This window comes from Dendrobates tinctorius, unplaced genomic scaffold, assembly GCF_039654945.1.
Source record: "Dendrobates tinctorius isolate UK_male_01 unplaced genomic scaffold, ASM3965494v1 ptg000078l, whole genome shotgun sequence".
Lineage (NCBI taxonomy): Eukaryota > Metazoa > Chordata > Amphibia > Anura > Dendrobatidae > Dendrobates > Dendrobates tinctorius.
Genome location: NW_027361746.1, coordinates 8066903 through 8087500, shown reverse-complemented (window position 1 = coordinate 8087500; position 20598 = coordinate 8066903). Strand labels below are relative to the sequence as shown.

At 43.2% G+C, this 20598-nt stretch overlaps 1 protein-coding gene across 2 annotated transcripts in view; it reads right to left on the bottom strand.

The window, feature by feature from the left end:
* Positions 1-20598, bottom strand: part of HCN1 (hyperpolarization activated cyclic nucleotide gated potassium channel 1) — a 620282-nt gene that overhangs the window by 91320 nt on the left and 508364 nt on the right. For both annotated transcript variants that reach the window (XM_073583406.1, XM_073583407.1), the window contains exon 5: positions 5022-5168. In XM_073583406.1, the coding sequence (XP_073439507.1) occupies positions 5022-5168 (147 nt within the window). The remainder of the gene's footprint in view (positions 1-5021; positions 5169-20598) is intronic.

Here is a 20598-nt window from a genome sequence, read left to right as displayed (position 1 = left end):
ATAAGAGCTGTTTTAATCTCTCTTGTTCAAAGATATAGATCCCTGGTCCCTGAAATCCTGTACCATTTGCATCGTCCTTCAATACTGAATATCCAGCCAGCGATACAAAGTCTTTGGATTTTAATTCAGAGAAGGAGGAGCCATCTATCAGTAATCCAATTGCATCTACAAAGGCGCCATAAAATAAACTGGCAACACAAATCATGCTCTGGAGAGCTTCCAGAAAACATATCTGTCTCCTATTTCTTCTCTGAGCATGATGTTTGACAGATAATTGAAAATATGTGAGCTCCTTCCCTCCGCAGCTGAATAACTCAGTCGATCAGCTGCCGTCGCTGCTTTGTCTTGATACAGCACTTCAATAACGCAGATTGTCACATAGTTCTGTATATGACAAACACAAATATGCTGAAGTCATGCAGATTATTAATCTTCCACGACTGATTTACGGGTTTTATCTTCCTAATGGTAAAAGTAAAATGGATTATATTTTAGAAGAAGAAAAGAACAAATTGTGTGGATGCACGTTAATTCCCAAACATTAATCCAGGCTTTGCAAATGGTCTGTGCTGTGAGTAACGATAGAACTCGGTCGAGTCCATCTACCTGTTATAATAACCGCTCCGAGAGGACTATAAAGTTGACAGTATAGATGAAAATAGTTCAATCTGTCGCCATCAGGGACAGGAAGGTTTATTTTTCATATTCTAAGGTGGAGGTAAAGTGTAATGGTCTGTGGACCACATGAAATATAACCTATCCTTCAAGGATAATGGCCTTTCCAATTTAACAGGCCCCAGAACTAATCAAGTGGTATGCTGGAAGCATTAAGACAGGATAGTTTCAGGTGAAGGATTTTATCCTCGAGCCATAGTAAGAGCTCTGCTCTGCACTAATCAGCTCTGTAATGGGCTCATTGCCTGTATGAATTTTCCATATAGAGATAAGATGAGTGAAACAATTCAATTAATTTACAATTTTCTGAAATGTGTGGTTTCAGGCGAATCTGAATCTTGGGTTATTCACTTTACATGGACCTCCAAAATGACAGTTGTTTAACCACAATTTTTCTGGATTCTGAGGGCCAGGAACGGGTTAGAAAATACCTTATAAACTCTTATACTTCTCTTTGGGTCTCTCAATACCTGAAGTTTCATCTTGCCTCTTCTTTCCTTTAGATGAGCAACGTCCAACATTTTCACTCTACGATGGGGTTTCTGCCACAAAATAGGCCTTTGACATCACATACAAAGGAAAGTAGAGGCCGAATGGAACTTCACAGAGAACCGGATGGTGAGCAAAGGCGACAGGTCTTGTGAGCAGTGAGGTTACATTCATTATACTCTATGGTCTGAATATACCCCACAGTGTAATAAGGGACATTCAAATTGCATCAGATCACTTCAATTTGAATCAAATTTCCTGATCAAATTTGGGCAAGTATACGGCATTCATATTTGATAGATTTGCTCATCATTAATGCTTTATGATGTATTACTGTGGTACTTTATTTGCCTTGATAAAATCATAACGCTTCTTTCTCTTAGAGACAAGGGGCAAAACAATATCAGTCACAGAGAGTGCGACTGCGACCGAGCCCATGCAGGAGGGGGGGCCCGCCGACATCATCAGCTATTTCACATGGATGTGTGTGCGAGGACACACAATCAGCTGAAATGTATTGCGTTGCAGAGACCCACCGGGTCCCTGTATTGCAATACATGCTGCTAGCCAATTAAAGTCCGGCAGCTCATATTGGTATGCAAGTCACTGGCAGCGCATGGTGGTCATGTCATGTGCTGGCCATTGCTTGCACACTGAAGTCCGTCGGCCTCTCCTCTGCTGGCTATGGTAGAGGACACCGCACATCGGAGGAGCGGAGAAAGGTGAGTAGAATTGTTTTCTTTTTTTTTTATTTGTTAGAGAAAAGCAGCAAAAACAGGACATAAATTACTAGAAGGGGCCCAGGATGAGGGATATTATACCAGGAAGGAGTCCAGGATGGAGGACATTATAGCAGGAAAGGGAGACCTTATACCAGGAAGGGGCCCAGGATGGAGGACACTATACCAGGAAAAAGAGACATTATACCAGGTTAGGGTCGAGGATGGAGGACATTATTACAGGAAGGGGTACAGGATGGAGAACATTATACTAGGAAAAGGCCCAGGATGGAGGACATTATACCTGGAAGAGACCCTGGACTGGATGGTGGACATTATTACAGGAAGGGGTACAGGATGGAGAACATTATACCTGGAAGAGACCCAGGATGGGGTCAATATTACAGAAAGGGGCCAGGATGGAGGACATTATTACAGGAAGGGGACATGTTTTTCATAATCACATCATTTACAGACCACGCCCCTGAATGTTTGTTTAGACTCTAGGGTTCAGTCTGAAGAAGACACATTTCAGTTCCAAGCACAAGAAATTTCTATGGATCGATTCCATCCTGGGGGTTTCCTTGGTGCTTTACCAGCAAATCATCCATTTGCCAAGTCTTTTAGGTATGTTGTTGGGGGTCTCCATTTTACACAGGAGTCTCCCTGATTTGCCTGTAGAATTGGCAAGTATGCATCTATGACAACTATATTTTTTAAAAACAATCCTGGCAAATTTGTGCAACCCCGGGCCAAAGGTTTGGAAATTGCACAAAACCCACCAAGATTTTATCGTTGTATGGCACTATAATGTGTGGACACTGTGGAACCGAATCATTAAGACTGCCATTGTACATGCCATTTTTAATAAATAGGTGTGCAGGAATAAGATGCAACTAATTAATTAAAAGGCGCACATCACTTAATGAGTTAGATGCATCTAAAAAAGTACCTCCGCCTAAGAAGTACTCTTGTCAAGGAACAGAGTATATATCTGGAGACATTTATGACAGTAAGTGACATAAAATTTCAAGAATTAAATGGGTGGTTCTAGCCACTCCCCTTCCTGACCAATTAGGCTAAGTTGGCCGGGACTAGCATGAAAATGCCAAAATTAGCAAAAATATTGAAGCTTTTTAAGAATTTTTAGGGAAGAATTCTGGTATAAACACCTTATTGAATCAGGTCCTGTATGTTTTTTTTAATCAGTCAATGGGTTAATCCTATCTTCTGTCTTCAGGAGCGAAACTGTCTCCCAACTTCCTGTTTGTTGGGAGGTGGGTGGGCACTACAAATTGATTGACAATTTGGGCCAACAGCATTACTGTCTCAAAGTATTTGGTCCAATGCTGTTATACTGTATGAGGCACCTTTGCCTCTGCAGCATCGGATGTGCAGTTGAACTGAAGCTGATTGGGATTAAGAGCTAAGCCCAACAATCCCTACCAGCTTCAGGGCAGTGCTTGCAAGTTTTCTAGCAGCAGTGGCCGGTCCCCTTAACAACGCGAAGTAAATCATGTGAGCATCACGTGCAGAAATCCCTGCACTTACAAGACTTGGTTGCGATCAATGAGGCTATTACTGGTTGTCTGAGGAATGTTCTGCCACACTGAATGCACCTGGGAACACAAATCATCAAGATTCACTGCTGGCAGTTGCTTTTGCAATTGCCGACCAATTACGTCACAGATGTGTTCGGTGGCGATAAATCTGAAGATGCAGAAAGCCGCAGTAGCACATTTAGACCAAACTGGCTGCTCACAGTGGCATAAGCAGTGGCAACGTTGCGCTGTCATGTTGAAAAATGGTTCCTTTGACACTTTCATGTTCATTTGTGAAATCCTCTTCACTGCGTTGCCCATGTGGTCGCCAGCTCAATCTCAGGCTATCCAAGTCAAAAACAAGACTTGTTGCTGAAAAGAATAACCCTCCATTTCACCTTCCATTGCCATCTTACTCTGCACCGTGATAGCATTTGAGAGTTGTGGCATAAGGTCAATAAACACCTGTAGCTGGATGTCTGGCTCATAGCTTAATGTTTTGCAAACACCGCCTGATGGCTTGTGTAGACATTGTTTGACACCTTAGGTTTGGTATGTGACATCCAATTTCACTTCCAATACCGGATGGATCCCTATGCGTCATTCTTCAAATCAGAGGACCCACGTAGGAAACTCAATGAAGAGGCTTTCATGAGGAAATATCACCCCAACTCCAGGAAGTATAGTGTGGAGTGGCATAATGTACAATAGCCAGACCCCTATAGTCTTCATTCGAGGTACACTGACAGCTCGGAGTTACATTGATTTGATCTTTTAACCAATGGTGCGGCCATTTCTCCAAAGGAGTTCCTCGTGTCTAAACGTGCCACCACGGCCTGCAGTAACTCCAGACAGAACATTTTTCAGACAACCATGAATTACTTCGCTGATAACAGCCAATGTGTTCTAAATATGGCACTCATACCTGATACTTAATAAATCGAGATGTTTTGACAATTTTGCTTCCTTTATTTTATCATTTTCATATCTTTAGCATATCAATCCATCCTGTGATTTTTGGAATTCCATGACTTTTCCTTCTTAGTGTTGCAAATATTAATGTTGCGGCATGTATATACAGTGAATATACTGTAAGTATTGAATCGCGCCATTATTGTACTACTATATGCAGTGTATATCAGAATTTTTGGAGCACTGACTGGCAGTATTATTTGCACACTATATAGAAGCCATATATATGAGCCATTATTTGAAGAGTTTTTGGTAGTGTGGTTTCATACTATTTGATACACAGGCCCAGCCTCACACTCATCATCTTCCAACTGATTTATTTAGGGTGATGGCTGATGTAAAATGACTGTCAAATGGTAGTTGGCTAGTAGCTTGGTTAGACAGATGTACTTCCTATGTAAAAAGTATTCATTCTGTGTACACAGAATATCATTGTTCTCAGCAGCGCATGTCTTATTTACCCTGGTGGCAGTAATTATAGTCCGCTTTAAAAATCACTTCTACCAAAAGAACAAACATTTCGCTCATTTGTCGAGAGATCGGTTTACACTGCACGACTACCGTGAAGTTATGGTTATGTGGAACTCACTATGTTTTATCAATGAATGTTTTACTGAGCACTTACCTCTCTTAGAGGATCATTCAGCTCACTGAGAATATTGTCCTCATCGAAGATCTTTCCTTGGTACCGGTGCTCATAATAATCATGTATCTTCTGTCTCATGTCAGAAGGCAGTTTATGGAATGACATGTATTGTTCCACTTGTTTGTACTGTAAAAACACATCACAAAGGTCAATTAATTAAAGAAAATACATTTTAATATTATCGACAAGTTCAAACTTTACAGTTTACAATGAAACAAAGGAATACTTTTTTCTCAACATATCCAGAAATGTATGATGTGAGATGATCAGATTTAACCTCTTTTGAGGTTCAGATGTATGGAGCAGGCTCAGCAGATGAACCCACTTCACACACGGCTTATGCCAGATGTGTTATACAGCCAGCCCCGGACTCTAACTGCTAGCTCCGATTGCTGCTGTTAACCATTTAGATGCTGCTATCAATCTCTGACAGTGAGGTTGAAATGCTTCCAATGAAAGTGCACATCCTACTGAAGCCTCAGGTAACCTCTATCTTTGTACTTGCAGGCCGGCCTGGATTTCATAGGAGATCGTCATTTTCATTATATATTGCAATAGTGAAGTACAGTAAATAGTACAAATCCATTGTCACGATCCCTTTTTTGGATCTGTGTCAGTTTGGGCTGCTCTGATATAATCTTTTTTCCTTTCAGGCCATTGGAGGTTAATATCAGTTTTTGCCCCCGGTGGCCGCTGGTGTTACTACATGTTTAGTTAGTCTGCTGGTGGAGACCACACCCACCTTCCTATATAAGGTCACCTGGTACAGCTGACTGTTGGTAATACAGGTCCTTTGGAAACCAACCGTTCTAAAGAGAGAAGTTATCTGGAGCAAGTGGTGTTAGCAGCTTATCTGGTGCAGTGGCCATACAGCTGAAAGTGGTGTTTGGGTGCCTTACTCTGCTGTCCGGTGCATGACAGCAGAGAAAGTGAAGTGTTGTTTGTTTTTCCCTGTCTGTTATTTTTCCTTGGTGTTTTATTAGTACAGCGGTGGGACTAGTGTCCGCACTTGCCAGTTCCCTAGTAAGGGATAGGTGAAGGGCAAGTGAGGGACCAAGGTATCCTGTTTGGCGACAGGTTGAAAAAACCTGTATAGGGAACGTCAGGATAGTTCAGGGCACTTCCTTAGGAGAGTGCAGGAGGTGTCCATTTCCCCGGTCCCTATTGCAGGGCCCACCGTTGTAATTGTGTCCCAGGTGTCCCCTTGTTTGTCTTTGTTGGTTTTGTGACTGACCGATCACGTCGGGTCGTGTCACGCAGCTCCAGTCACTTCGTGACATCAATGTTCAAGTCCATTAGGTAGACCAAATAACTGTCAAAAATAACTGGAAGTTTATAAAAAAATTCAAATATTAAAAAAATAAAGTTTGAATCACGCCCTTTTTCCAATTTAAAAATAAAATAAAAAAACATATTTTTTATTGTCACATCTGCTAAAGTTCAGTTTATGAAAATATAAAATTAACTCATGGTAAACGCGCTAAAGAAAAAAAATGCCAAAATTGGAGTTTTTTGGACATCTCGCATATGAAAATAATTGACGAAAAAGGAATCAAAACTTCCTATGTACTCCAAAATGATAGCAATAAAAACTACAGCATGCCGTACAATAAAACCAAGACTCACATAGCTACAGTACATCAACAAAAACATAAAAAAGGAATTTTTTTCATAAATTCTGAAAAATGTTTTAACCATTAAAAAGTAAAAAATGACTATACATGTTTGATATTTGTACCGACCTGAAGAATTATGTTGTCAGGTCACTTTTGCGTTGTTTATGCTTTATATGTCTATTTCTGGACACCGAGTATATGTGATGAGTATTGGTGCTTGTTGAAGGTTTTGCAGAACAGCAAAGGTGGAAACATATGTTTATGAACCTTCTGGAATATTATTTAACCCCTTCCAGAGCTTGGACCCTTGGACGTACCCAGTACGTCATGATAAGGTAGATCTTCCCGACCTATGACGTACTAGGTACGTCATGGCGATTTGGTGCACACAGGAGATGTGCTTGCGCGACCACCTCCGGGTGTTCACCTAAAATCACAGCTGACACCCGGGTCTTACTGCCAGGAAGGTGCCTGCCATGCTCCCTGAAGTTTAACCCCCTAAAAGCTGCTATCAATATTGATCAAGACACAGAAAAAACAAACACACAGTATGACAAAAGTGCATGGATACTCTGTTGTAAATTATATGTAACAGTAGACAGCAAGTGCTGGTAAGAGATGATAAGAAACACAGGGTATTTAGTTGATACGTTTTTTGCAAAAAATGTATACTAAGCCACTCCACCACGTCACGGTAACCTTTCACGGAGCAGTCCTATCTAATATACTTAAACCTGATCATGTGAACAATACCTACATGAGCAGGATTCAGAAAGGCGTTGCTCGGTATGGGCACACTGGGCAAAATGGCTCCTTATGTGCATATCCCACAAGAGAGAGGCGGGGATCTCCCACAGTTTGCATAAGCAAGAAATTAATGGATTAAAAACACATGAGACATGCATAAAAACGTATCAACTAAATACCCTGTGTTTGTTATCATCTCTTACCAGCACTTGCTGCTTACTGTTACATATAATTTACAACAGAGTATTCATGCACGTTTGTCATACTGTGTGTTTTTTCTGTGTCTTAGTCTTTGGGTGGTGTGAACAGTTTCTTACTGACCTGTTCATTTTTGTGCATGTCTCATGTGTTTTTAAAATACAAGGATAGGGGATAAGGAGCCATGCATATAAGGACGGGGATGGGGCAGCCATGCATACCAGGACAGAGATGGGGGAACCATGCATACAACGATAGGGGATAAGGAGCCATACATGCAAGGACAAGGACGGGGTAGCCATGCATAAAAGGACAGGGATGAGGGGACAATGTATATCTGGCCTATACTCAAACCAATAAGCTTACCCAGTTTTTCGTGGCAAAATTAGGTGCCTCGGCTCATACTCGGGTCGGCTTATACTCGAGTATATATGGTATATATCTTAGCGCAAAAGAAAACAAATCCTCTTTGTGGGACAACAACCGTAATTATGATTAAACACATTAGCTAAAGTCAGACAATTGCCAAAATGGAATTCTATCAACTGTCAAACATGATAGAAAAACAAAAACATATGATAGAAATTCTGGTACAAATTGCCATTGAAATATTAATTACATAATAGATGTAATCTTAACACATCTTATTTTCTATGAATATTGAGTGAAGAAACAAGGAGAAATTAAATGAATAGTATGACTTATCAAATCCGACACAAGGCAATTTACTTGAAGTGTAGCAGCCGAGAACAAATATCTCTATACAACGAATCATATTCATGCTGTCACCCCAAAATACTGAAAAGCTGTCACTCACACTGGGAAGTGATTGAAACTCCTATATTATCGCACATGGATAGCTGTCTACCACACTGTAATCACTGCCATGAAATACCAGGTTGCAGACTACACGGGAATCTTACATTTTTCATGAAAATAACGATTAGAAAACCACTGTTCTGAGGTTCTCCCCATGGAATCCTTTAGCTGATTAGTTTTCAGGTCACTCTCAGCTTCTAGACACTAGTTTTATGGCAGCTCGGTAATAGGTTACGTGACCTATTGATGCGAACAACAGATGGACAGCTACAGGCTGAGGATCTTCCGGGTACAGGATGGCTCCTTAATTATGCATTTGCCTCAATAGAGCATATGAGACGAAAATATCTAATAATATTTATGTAACTCAATGGTGCTTAAATTACTTGTAGTTTGTTATGAAAACCAGTCTTGCATTCATGATGAGCTTGTGCTCATACACAGAAGCCAATCAGAACAGACAGAGGTGCAGTACTAAACATTTGAGAAGAGAAAAGCCACAGTCCAAACCACTGACGCCATAAGATATGAGCTGCCTAACTCTCCGGCCTAACAAGATAACAATGTTATCTATTTCTGTCCTTATGACACAGGGAAATATTAAATACTACTATTACACTAGACAAAAATGGGCTAATTAATAAAGACCGGTCTTTTTGTGCTACTCTTGATCCAGAGTGTGTTGGAGTAACGTGGCAAATTTTGAGCAACGTTCAGGTGACGAGCAACAGTGTCAGAAATGTGCATCAGTCAAGTACTAGAGTACATTTACCGTACTTTTGTGACATAAATTATGATGATTTATTTGTTGTGCTGTGCTTGACTATGCACCCTCCAAATGGTTATGCCCATTTTTCAAAAAAGTTTATGGAGATGGAGTAAAAACACCAAAAGATGCAAAATTTTGGTACAACTACGAGTAGTGCATACAATTAGCTACATTTCAGTTTTTCTTGAGATTTGGCCCCATTACTACTTGGAATTGCTCAATATTTCCTAGACCATTTTTTAAAGAACGTAGTACCTTCCTCCATGATATTAGAGAACATTAATGCCACCCCTCTCCAACTACCCATCTAGGAGTCTGGGAATTTAATCAACTGTTATTACTAGCTTAAAGTGGTAATACAGCCAGCTTTCTTAGTGTTACAGGACTTTTTGACGTTTTAAAGCAGCACTCCAGCATTTTTTTTGCTTTTCAGCGCTGGAGTGGTGTTACTTATCTAATTTCTCTGCTCCTAGTCTAATACTTGCCCGTCGCTGTCTTCACCTCTTCCCGACGCTGCTCCTATCAGTCTCCAGCTGTTTGTGACCTGCCGGATCGCTTCAATGTGTACCCATAATACAAAGTTTCTCAGAACATAGCATATAAGATATGAAAATATTAAACCAAATATTAACCTCTTCACGACCGCCCACAGTAGATAAACGTTGGCGCTTGCTGGGCTTTGTGCAGCGCCGACGTTTATCTACTGTCGGCGGTTTTGTGCCCCCCGGGACCCCCACATACCTTCCAACGCGGGGATTCCGGTGCGCAATGCATGCTGGGACCCCCGACGTCATCGAGACCTGATTGGTTCAGGTCCCGATGACGTCAGCGTCACAGCAGCCAATGGGAGCGATCGCTGGGAAAGATGCTTGTTTCCCGGCGATCTCCCTCATTGTAACGCGGCTTCTCCCTCTAATCTAACACTGACAGCTGATCAGAGGTGAAGCAGCGTTATTGTGTGACTAGATCGCTGCCTGGCACAGCTGATCGCTGCCTGGCACAGCTGTGCCAGGCAGCGATCTTGTCACACAGTAACGCTGCTTCACCTCTGATCATCTGTCATTGTGAGATCAGAGGAGAAGTCGCGTTATTATGTGCCAGGCAGCGATCTTGTCACATAGTAACGCTGCTTCTCCTCTGATCTCACACTGACAGATGATCAGAGGTGAAGTGGTGTTACTATGAGTCAGATCGCAGGGCAGCGATCTTGTGACAAAAATAAAAAAAAAGTAAAAAAAAAAAAATGCAGGGGCTAGGGCTAGGGTTAGGGCTAGGGTTAGGGCTAGGGTTAGGGTTAGGGCTACGGCTAGGGTTAGGGCTAGGGCTGGGATTAAGGTTATGGGTGTGTTGGTGTTAGGTTTGTGGTTAGGGTTATGGTTAGGGTTGAGATTAGGGTTAGGGGTGTGTTGGGGTTAGGGTTGGAATTAGAATTGGGGGTTTCCACTGTTTAGGTACATCAGGGGCTCTGTAAATGCAATATGACGCCCGCAGACCATTCCATCAAAGTCTGCATTTCAGAACGTCACTACTTCCCTTCCGAGCCCCACCGTGTGCCCAAACAGTAGTTTTCTCCCACATATGGGGTACCAGCGTACTCAGGACAAATTGGACAACAACTCTTAGGGTCCAATTTCTCCCGTTACCCTTGTGAAAATAAAAATTGGGGGCTAAAAGATCATTTTTGTGGAAAAAAAATGATTTTTTTATTTTCACGCCTCTACATTATAAACTTTACTGAAACACTTGGGGGTTCAAAGTGCTCACCACACATCTATATAAGTTCCTTGGGGGGTCTAGTTTCCAAAATGGGGTCACTTGTGGGGGGTTGCCACTGTTTAGGTACATCAGGGGCTCTGCAAACGCGACATGACACCCGCAGACCATTCCATCAAAGTCTGCATTTCAGAACGTCACTACTTCCCTTCCGAGCCCCACCGTGTGCCCAAACAGTAGTTTTCTCCAACATATGGCATACCAGCGTACTCAGGACAAATTGGACAACAACTCTTAGGGTCCAATTTCTCCTGTTACCCTTGTGAAAATAAAAATTGGGGGCTAAAAGCTCATTTTTGTGGAAAAAAAATGATTTTTTTATTTTCACGCCTCTACATTATAAACTTTACTGAAACACTTGGGGGTTCAAAGTGCTCACCACACATCTATATAAGTTCCTTGGGGGGTCTAGTTTCCAAAATGGGGTCACTTATGTGGGGTTTCCACTGTTTAGGTACATCAGGGGCTCTGCAAACGCGACATGACACCCACAGACCATTCCATCAAAGTCTGCATTTCAGAACGTCACTACTTCCCTTCCGAGCCCCACCGTGTGCCCAAACAGTAGTTTTCTCCAACATATGGCGTACCAGCATACTCAGGACAAATTGGACAACAACTCTTAGGGTCCAATTTCTCCTGTTACCCTTGTGAAAATAAAAATTGGGGGCTAAAAGATCATTTTTGTGGAAAAAAAATGATTTTTTTATTTTCACGCCTCTACATTATAAACTTTACTGAAACACTTGGGGGTTCAAAGTGCTCACCACACATCTATATAAGTTCCATGGGGGGTCTAGTTTCCAAAATGGGGTCACTTGTGGGGGGTTGCCACTGTTTAGGTACATCAGGGGCTCTGCAAACGCGACATGACACCCGCAGACCATTCCATCAAAGTCTGCATTTCAGAACGTCACTACTTCCCTTCCGAGCCCCACCGTGTGCCCAAACAGTAGTTTTCTCCAACATATGGCGTACCAGCGTACTCAGGACAAATTGGACAACAACTCTTAGGGTCCAATTTCTCCTGTTACCCTTGTGAAAATAAAAATTGGGGGCTAAAAGATCATTTTTGTGGAAAAAAAAATGATTTTTTTATTTTCACGCCTCTACATTATAAACTTTACTGAAACACTTGGGGGTTCAAAGTGCTCACCACACATCTATATAAGTTCCTTGGGGGGTCTAGTTTCCAAAATGGGGTCACTTGTGTGGGGTTTCCACTGTTTAGGTACATCAGGGGCTCTGCAAACGCGACATGACACCCACAGACCATTCCATCAAAGTCTGCATTTCAGAACGTCACTACTTCCCTTCCGAGCCCCACCGTGTGCCCAAACAGTAGTTTTCTCCAACATATGGCGTACCAGCATACTCAGGACAAATTGGACAACAACTCTTAGGGTCCAATTTCTCCTGTTACCCTTGTGAAAATAAAAATTGGGGGCTAAAAGATCATTTTTGTGGAAAAAAAATGATTTTTTTATTTTCACGCCTCTACATTATAAACTTTACTGAAACACTTGGGGGTTCAAAGTGCTCACCACACATCTATATAAGTTCCTTGGGGGGTCTAGTTTCCAAAATGGGGTCACTTGTGGGGGGTTGCCACTGTTTAGGTACATCAGGGGCTCTGCAAACGCGACATGACACCCGCAGACCATTCCATCAAAGTCTGCATTTCAGAACGTCACTACTTCCCTTCCGAGCCCCACCGTGTGCCCAAACAGTAGTTTTCTCCAACATATGGCGTACCAGCGTACTCAGGACAAATTGGACAACAACTCTTAGGGTCCAATTTCTCCTGTTACCCTTGTGAAAATAAAAATTGGGGGCTAAAAGATCATTTTTGTGGAAAAAAAAATGATTTTTTTATTTTCACGCCTCTACATTATAAACTTTACTGAAACACTTGGGGGTTCAAAGTGCTCACCACACATCTATATAAGTTCCTTGGGGGGTCTAGTTTCCAAAATGGGGTCACTTGTGTGGGGTTTCCACTGTTTAGGTACATCAGGGGCTCTGCAAACGCGACATGACACCCACAGACCATTCCATCAAAGTCTGCATTTCAGAACGTCACTACTTCCCTTCCGAGCCCCACCGTGTGCCCAAACAGTAGTTTTCTCCAACATATGGCGTACCAGCATACTCAGGACAAATTGGACAACAACTCTTCGGTCCAATTTCTCCTGTTACCCTTGTGAAAATAAAAATTGGGGGCTAAAAGATCATTTTTGTGGAAAAAAAATGATTTTTTTTTATTTTCACGGCTCTACATTATAAACTTTAGTGAAACACTTGGGGGTTCAAAGTGCTCACCACACATCTAGATAAGTTCCTTGGGGGGTCTAGTTTCCAAAATGGGGTCACTTGTGGGGGGTTTCCACTGTTTAGGTACATCAGGGGCTCTCCAAATGCGACATGGCATCCGATCTCAATTCCAGCCAATTCTGCATTGAAAAAGTCAAACGGCACTCCTTCCGTTCTGAGCTCTGCCGTGTGCTCAAACAGTGGTTTAGCCCCACATATGGGGTATTGGCGTATTCGGGAGAAATTGCACAAAAAATTTAGTGGTTCATTTTCTCTTTTTACACTTGTGAAAATAAAAAATGGTTTTGAAGTAAAATGTTTGTGAAAAAAAGTTAAATGTTTATTTTTTCCTTCCATATTCCATTCATTCATGTGAAGCACTTGAAGGGTTAATAAACTTCTTGAATGTGGTTTTGAGTACATTGAGAGGTGCAGTTTTTAGAATGGTGTCAATTTTGGGTATTTTCTGTCATATTGACCCCCCAAACTCACTTCAAATGTGAGGTGGTCCCTAAAAAAAATGGTGTTGCAAATTTTGTTGTAAAAATGAGAAATCGCTGGTCAACTTTTAACCCTTATAACTTCCTAAAAAAAAAAAATTATGTCTCCAAAATTGTGCAGATGTAAAGTAGACATGTGGGAAATGTTATTTATTAACTATTTTGTGCGATATCACTCTCTGATTTAAGGGCATAAAAATTAAAAGTTTGAAAATTGCAACATTTTCTACACTTTTGCCAAATTTTGATTTTTTTAACAAATAAGTGCAGATCATATCTAAAAATTTGTATCACCATCATGAAGTACAATATGTCACGAGAAAACATTGTCAGAATCAGCAGGATTCGTTGAAGCGTTCTAGAGTTATGACCTCATAAAGTGACACTGGTCAGAATTGAAAAAATTGGCCCGGTCACGAAGGCAAAAACAGGCTCGGGTCGAAGGGTTAAAGCTTGAAAAATCTTAACACTTCTATATCATTAGTGCATTAAGTAAAAAAGTGTTGAAGTTCAGAGACTGCTCTAGGAGTTTGTCCTCAAGTGGACTTCTCTAACATCAAGTCACATCCTGGGATCACATTTATGGTGTATTCACTGGGCATGCAATAATCTCCTGATAGGTAACAAAAGAACTTGGCACTCGTAGTGAATATGTATCAGGATGATTTATTAGTGTATGTAATCCCAAAGAAAAATGCATAATGTTTTGGTCACATTGACCTTCATCAGATGTCCGGGTAGTAACGGAGAAAGTGGGAATCCCAGATGAAAAAAAGAACTCAAACTATAACCGAATGGCACCTGTAAAAAGCCACATTTTTCTGTGGGATTAACCCTAGTAATAAATCATCCTGATATATAGTCTTGACTATGAGCGCCAAGTTCTTCGTTACCTGTTAGATAAGGGGTTTGACCCTACTTGTGCACCAACACTACAGTAGTGCGTTGTCCATCTATACATAAACTAGTGATAGATATTTTGTATGTGTCTCAAAAAAGATTTGCACTTCCAGAAATAGCAAGGATGCAGTTCATACTCAGCTCAAAGGGTGTGTTCACATTGCGCTTAGTTACACGCTCAGTGGCCCTGTTGGGGCATACTTCTGAATCCCCCGCACAATGGAATTTGGGCGTATGCACCATTGGGGCCATATACTATAATGGTGCCGGCAAAGCAAACATGCGCTCTGCCATTCATCATTTTCGAGGCGTGTACGCTCGCTGAAGATGGACACTCAGATGGAGTATACTCCACCTGGGTGTCAGTTTCCAATAGGTGTACATGCCTGAAAATGATGCACGGCAGAGAGCATGTTTGCTCTGCCGGCACCATTACTGTATAATCTGTCGCCCCGATGGCGTATACACCCAAATTCCGTTGTGCAAGGGGTTCAGATTTATGCCTCGATGGGGCCACCGAGTATGCATGTAAATGCAATGTGAAAGCACCCTTTGACTCAAAGAATGCCTATCTCTCCCCACCCCAACCTTTGCCATAAAAGGAGCATAGGCATTGACAAAGAAAGGGAATACTGTGAGTGACCAAAAAAACAGATAAGGCTGGCTTCACATTAGCATTTTTTTGTCTTTTGCACAGCGCATCGTTCGAGTCCATGCGCATGCGTCTTGCATACCTATGTTTAACATGCGCATGGTATTAGTGCGCATGTTTTTTCATCGTGTGCGCCTAGGCACGCAAAACGCAACCTGTTGCATTTTTGGGTCCGCTGAAAGTCGTCAAAAAAATGCATGCGCACGCTTGCGCACGGAATGCGACAAAATAACGCATTACAGTCTATGGGAACGCAGGCGTGCGCATGGACATGCGTTCATCTGTGTTTTCGTACGCATGCAGATTTCCCCTCTTTCTTTCTTTTTCTTTCCTCTCTTTTTTCTCTCTGTTCTTTCTTTCTTTTCTTTACTTCTTTCTTTCTCTCTCTGTTCTTTCTCTGTCTCTCTCTGTTCTTTCTTTCTTTCCCCTCTTTTTTTCTCTCTCTGCTCTTTCTTTCTCGCTCTCCTTTCTTTCTCTCTGTTTTCTTTTTTCTCTCTTCCCCCCAGCCAGCCTCAGCTCAGGGCCTCAGGCAGATTGCGGCCCCCCCAGCCAGCCTCAGCTCAGGGCCTCAGGCAGATGGCGCCCGCTGCCAGACCTCCCCACCCCCAGGCCCTCTTTATAACTAAACTCACCCCCCGCCCTGGCCAACTTACTGGAGTCTGGACCTGTCCTGAAGCCTGTCCTGAACCAGCGTGCGGGGGTAGGAGACTCGCAGCAGCAGCCGCTCCTGGATTCCTGGCCTGCTGCCGCCCTGGACACCGTCGCCGATGATAGGACGCGACACAGTGAGACGTAAGTAGGTGCTGCCTGCCCTGCAGGTAACCATTGACGGCACAGCGCGCTCTCTCCGGCTCCACCCTCAAAGAACACACCGCGACGTGCAGTTTCACATCGCCACGTGTTCTTAACCCCTAGGGTGCCAGGGCCACCCCAAAATCTGCAGCGCGAGCCGCGCACCTTTGAAAGAGGCCGGGTAAAAGAGGCCGGTGGCCGCCGCATTAACCTGCGGCCCACAACGGGCTAATAAATAGCGGCCCACCGGGAAAATGCCCAGTTGGGCAGATTACCAATCAGGGCCTGGTCAGCAGCTATAATCATCTGTTGTTCTCCAGAATCAATGACCGCTTCTTTGTAGCACATACATTTTTCTGCCAGTAGTACTGAGAAGTGTGATTATTGTGTTCCCATCTTTTTACTGACAGATTCATCTCTGAAAGATTTTGCTGCAAAAGAAACATATTATTGTACTAACTCTCCACAATATATTCTATATAAAAGTAGCGATTTCTTTATGTGAAATCACAAGTCCAATATGAGAGTAGCGTAGCCATGACCTTAAAAAGTCATTGTCAATTTAACAAACGTTGCATAAATCAATCGCACAAGTAAATATAAGAAACTTTTTAATATATTGTGACCAAGTCATTGGCAAAGTACTGGAGAGGAAATATGTTTCCCTGAGAAGTTTTGTTCTAGCACACTAAGTGTTGAGAGGGGTTAAGCAAACATTTTTAAAAGGGCTGGGTTTTTGTGAATAACCATAGAGCGGGTGGGAGGTAGTTCACCATGTCTCCACCCCAGGGTGTGGTCTGGGATTTAAATAGTCGGCCTTCTGAGGCATTCAGTGTTCAGTGTGTATGGAGAGGCTAACAACTCCAAAGAGGGGCTCATGCTGGTGCTAAACTAAACCGTGTGGTTTTGCTAACCCTGAGCGGTCAGATCCCTGCAGACGCATGTGCTGTGATATACCTCTTTGTTTTGGCTTCCTGTTTTGCCCAAAGGGTCATGTTTATTTTTTCTTCACCATGGTTTATGCTACATGTACATAATAAACAAGTAAAGGACTTAAAGAGACAGTGTTCCCCTATCTACCACCATAAACTTCTGAGTGAGCCGATCTACAACAGGTGGTGTTTCGAATACGAGCAACATTCTAGGAACACATGTAGTGACAACAGACAGCATCTAGGAAATTATCAAGCACCTGATCCAGGTCCAACAACAGTAGCAGCAGCATCAACAGCAGCAGCAGCAAATAAATCAACAGCAGCAGCTGGCGCAACAAAAAACAAACTGTTGGTGCAGCAGCTCCAGTAGCAGCGACAACAACAGGAGGTGCTTGCATGGCAGATGGAAATCCTCGCAGAGGCCATTCGTGGGAGGCCAGCATCCCTTCCCCCAAGTCCAGCTGATGTCTCATATGTCCGGAAAGTGGTAAGATGAGTCATGCAAAAGATTACCCCAGGTGATGATGTGGATGCATTACTGACTGTTTTTGAACGGGTGGCAGAGTGTGAGAAGCTACCGCAAGAGCAATGGGCGGAGGAGCTGACCCCCTATCTAACTGTCGATCCCCAAAAGGCTTATTATATTATTACCTGGCATTACAGGATGCACAGGAGTAGGCCAAATTAAAAACTGAAATTTTAGCACACGTGGGGAGTGACTATGTAAGTCAGAGCACATGGGGTTCACCACTGGGCGTATTATGTATTATGGTGACACCCTCGCTCTCGAATGTTCAACTTACTGCATCTTGTACAGAAATGGTTGCATTGGAAGTTCTCCACTCCAGCCCAGATGGTCGAGCGAGTTGCCATGGACAGATTTGCTAACTCCCTTACTAGGTAGATGCAGACCTGGGTTGCCCAGGAAGACTCCCCTCGAATGTGGACAAGCTGCTTGGCAAGTGGAAAGGTATATAATGAAAGTGGAGAGAGGTAAGCTCACCAACCAGAATCCTCCAGGTGCAGTAAACTCCGTTCTCCATATGTTTGAGGTCCTTTTGTTTTTTTAATAATTTAATAGTGTATACCTTTTGTAATTGGTCCCCTTTGTATTTTATCTGCATGAGCCTGTGGAGATACTAGCTCTGATAAAGACCGCAGTTGTAGTTGAAACGCATCGCTTTTTCTCTGTGTTACTATGCCTAGTGCCATGCTATTTTAGCATTTACTAAATAAACAAAGAAATCCTTTTAACTCATTCTTGAGCTGGAACATATTCTTCTCTATTCTAGTGGAAAGGTACCAGGTGGTCGAGAGATCCCTAAGGAAGCCCAGCGATGTTGCATCCCTTTACTGGGGTACCCCGAAGGCGCGAAAATCTAAGATGGGTGGTAAAGCAACCACTGGGGGCAGTCCGAGGTCCCAGTGGATGGCTGAGGGGTTGCCAAAGGCAGCTGAGAAAGACCTGGCCTGCTGGAAAGGCCATGGTCCTTGACACATAGCCGCCATTATCCCATGTCCTCCAAGCAGATGGACTGCAGCCTAGGGAGGCGCTGTTTGTACTATGCCTGGGATCCCGCCTGCAGTGTGGACTAACAGCCCGGTGAGGGGCCGAAGTCATACCATGACATTAAATGGTGTACAGAAATCGAGACTCTTGGACTTGGGGAGTTTAAAGACTCTGGTAAGGGCCACAATTCCCACCAGTTGATCCCCGGAAAAATTGTGGATGCCCATTGTATTCACAAGAACAACAAGGACTACCCCATTGCAAGAGGGAATATAAAAACTAACTGTGGGGCTGAGTTGCATGAGGTCCGGGTAGTTAATGACCTGCTACACCCAGTGAAAATAAGATGGGACGTTAGCCTGTTATGGTGGAATGTGGAGGTATCAAGTGACTCATGCAGGAGCCAGTACAACCATGATGAATCCACATCACAGTTGGAGGTGGAAGAGTTCCCCCTGTGTCTTCTTGCTGGTGATGAGGAGGAGACAGTGACCAATGAGGCTGAGATTCCTAAGTTGGATGTTTCTGGGGGGAATTTTGGGACTGGTCAAATGAAGGATCTTAAAAAGTGTATTTGACCATGTGATTGTTATAAATGGGGTTACTCAAGAGTCGGTGGCCGACACCAGGTTTCCATATTTCACTTTAAATAAAAAGCTGCTTTATTGGGCCACTAAACCAAGACAGGAAATGATAGAGCAGTTGTTGGTACCGAGTTCCTATGCGTAGGCGTAGGCTATTAGATATGACCTATTCTCATGTTTTGGGTGGGCATCTGGGAATAGACAAAACTCAAGAGTGGGTCCTTCAGAGGTTCTACTGGCCTGGGTGTCACCGACACATTCTTAATTTATGCCCATCCTGCCTTACCTGTCAGTTAACTGCTCCCGTATTTCACTTCCACAGTCCCCTAGTGCCATTGCCCATTATTGAAGTCCCATTTGACCGGATTGCTATGGAACTTTTGGGCCCTTGGTTAAGTCCACCAACACATCCTGGTGGTGATAGATTATGTAACACGGTACCTGGAGGCGATACCACTGAGAAAGTACTGCACCAGGAGTACAGCCCAAGAGCTAGTCCATATATTATTCCAGATGGGCCTGACAAAGGAGATCCTGATGGACCAAGGGACTCCTTTTATGTCCAAAGTGATGACGGAGTTGTGTAAGGCTCTCCAGATAACCGAACTCCGGACATCAGTGTACAATCCGCAGATGGACGGCATGGTGGAAAGGTTCAGCAAGACCTTGAAATTCATGCTTAAGAAGGTCATGGAGAAGGATGGCCAAGACTGGGATTGCCTACTACCGTACCTACTGTTCTCCATTACGGAAATCCCACAGGCCTCTACTAAGTTCTCCCCATTCGAGCTTATATACGGTTGGCACCCTCGGGGACTTCTGGACATTGCAAAGGAGACCTGGGAAGTGGACATAACACCCCACCAAAGCGTTATCGAACATGTGTCCCAGATGCAGAACAGGATCGCAAAGGTGATGCCAATTGTGAGGAAGAGCCTCCTTCAAGCTCAAGAGGCCCAGACAAGGGTCTGCAATTGGTTGACTTGAGAGTGGAGATTGAGACAGTTTAGCCCTGGAGACTGGGTGTTGGTGTTGGTCCCAAAGGTGGAAAGTAAGTTTCTGGCCAAGTGGCATGGGTCATACGAGGTGGTCGAAAAGTTAAGTGATGTAAACTACAAGGTCCACCAACCAGGGAGAAGAAAGCCGTACCAAGTGTACCACGTTAACCTGCTCAAATCATGGCAAGACAAGGAACCGATAGAGGCTGCGTGCCTTGGGGCTAATCCTGAAGCCAGAGTTGAGGATGTCACAGAGGTACAGACACTGTCGTCAGCCCAAAAGCAACAGTGCCAAGAGCTGCTTCAGCGAAATCGGGACCTGTTTTTCGAGTTGCAAGGATGTATTCAGGTTTTGAAGCATGAAACCTTGACGGAATGCGAGGGTGAACCAAATTCAGTATCGGGTTCCAGGAGCCCACTGCAAGGTGATCTCCAAGTAAGTGAAGAGAA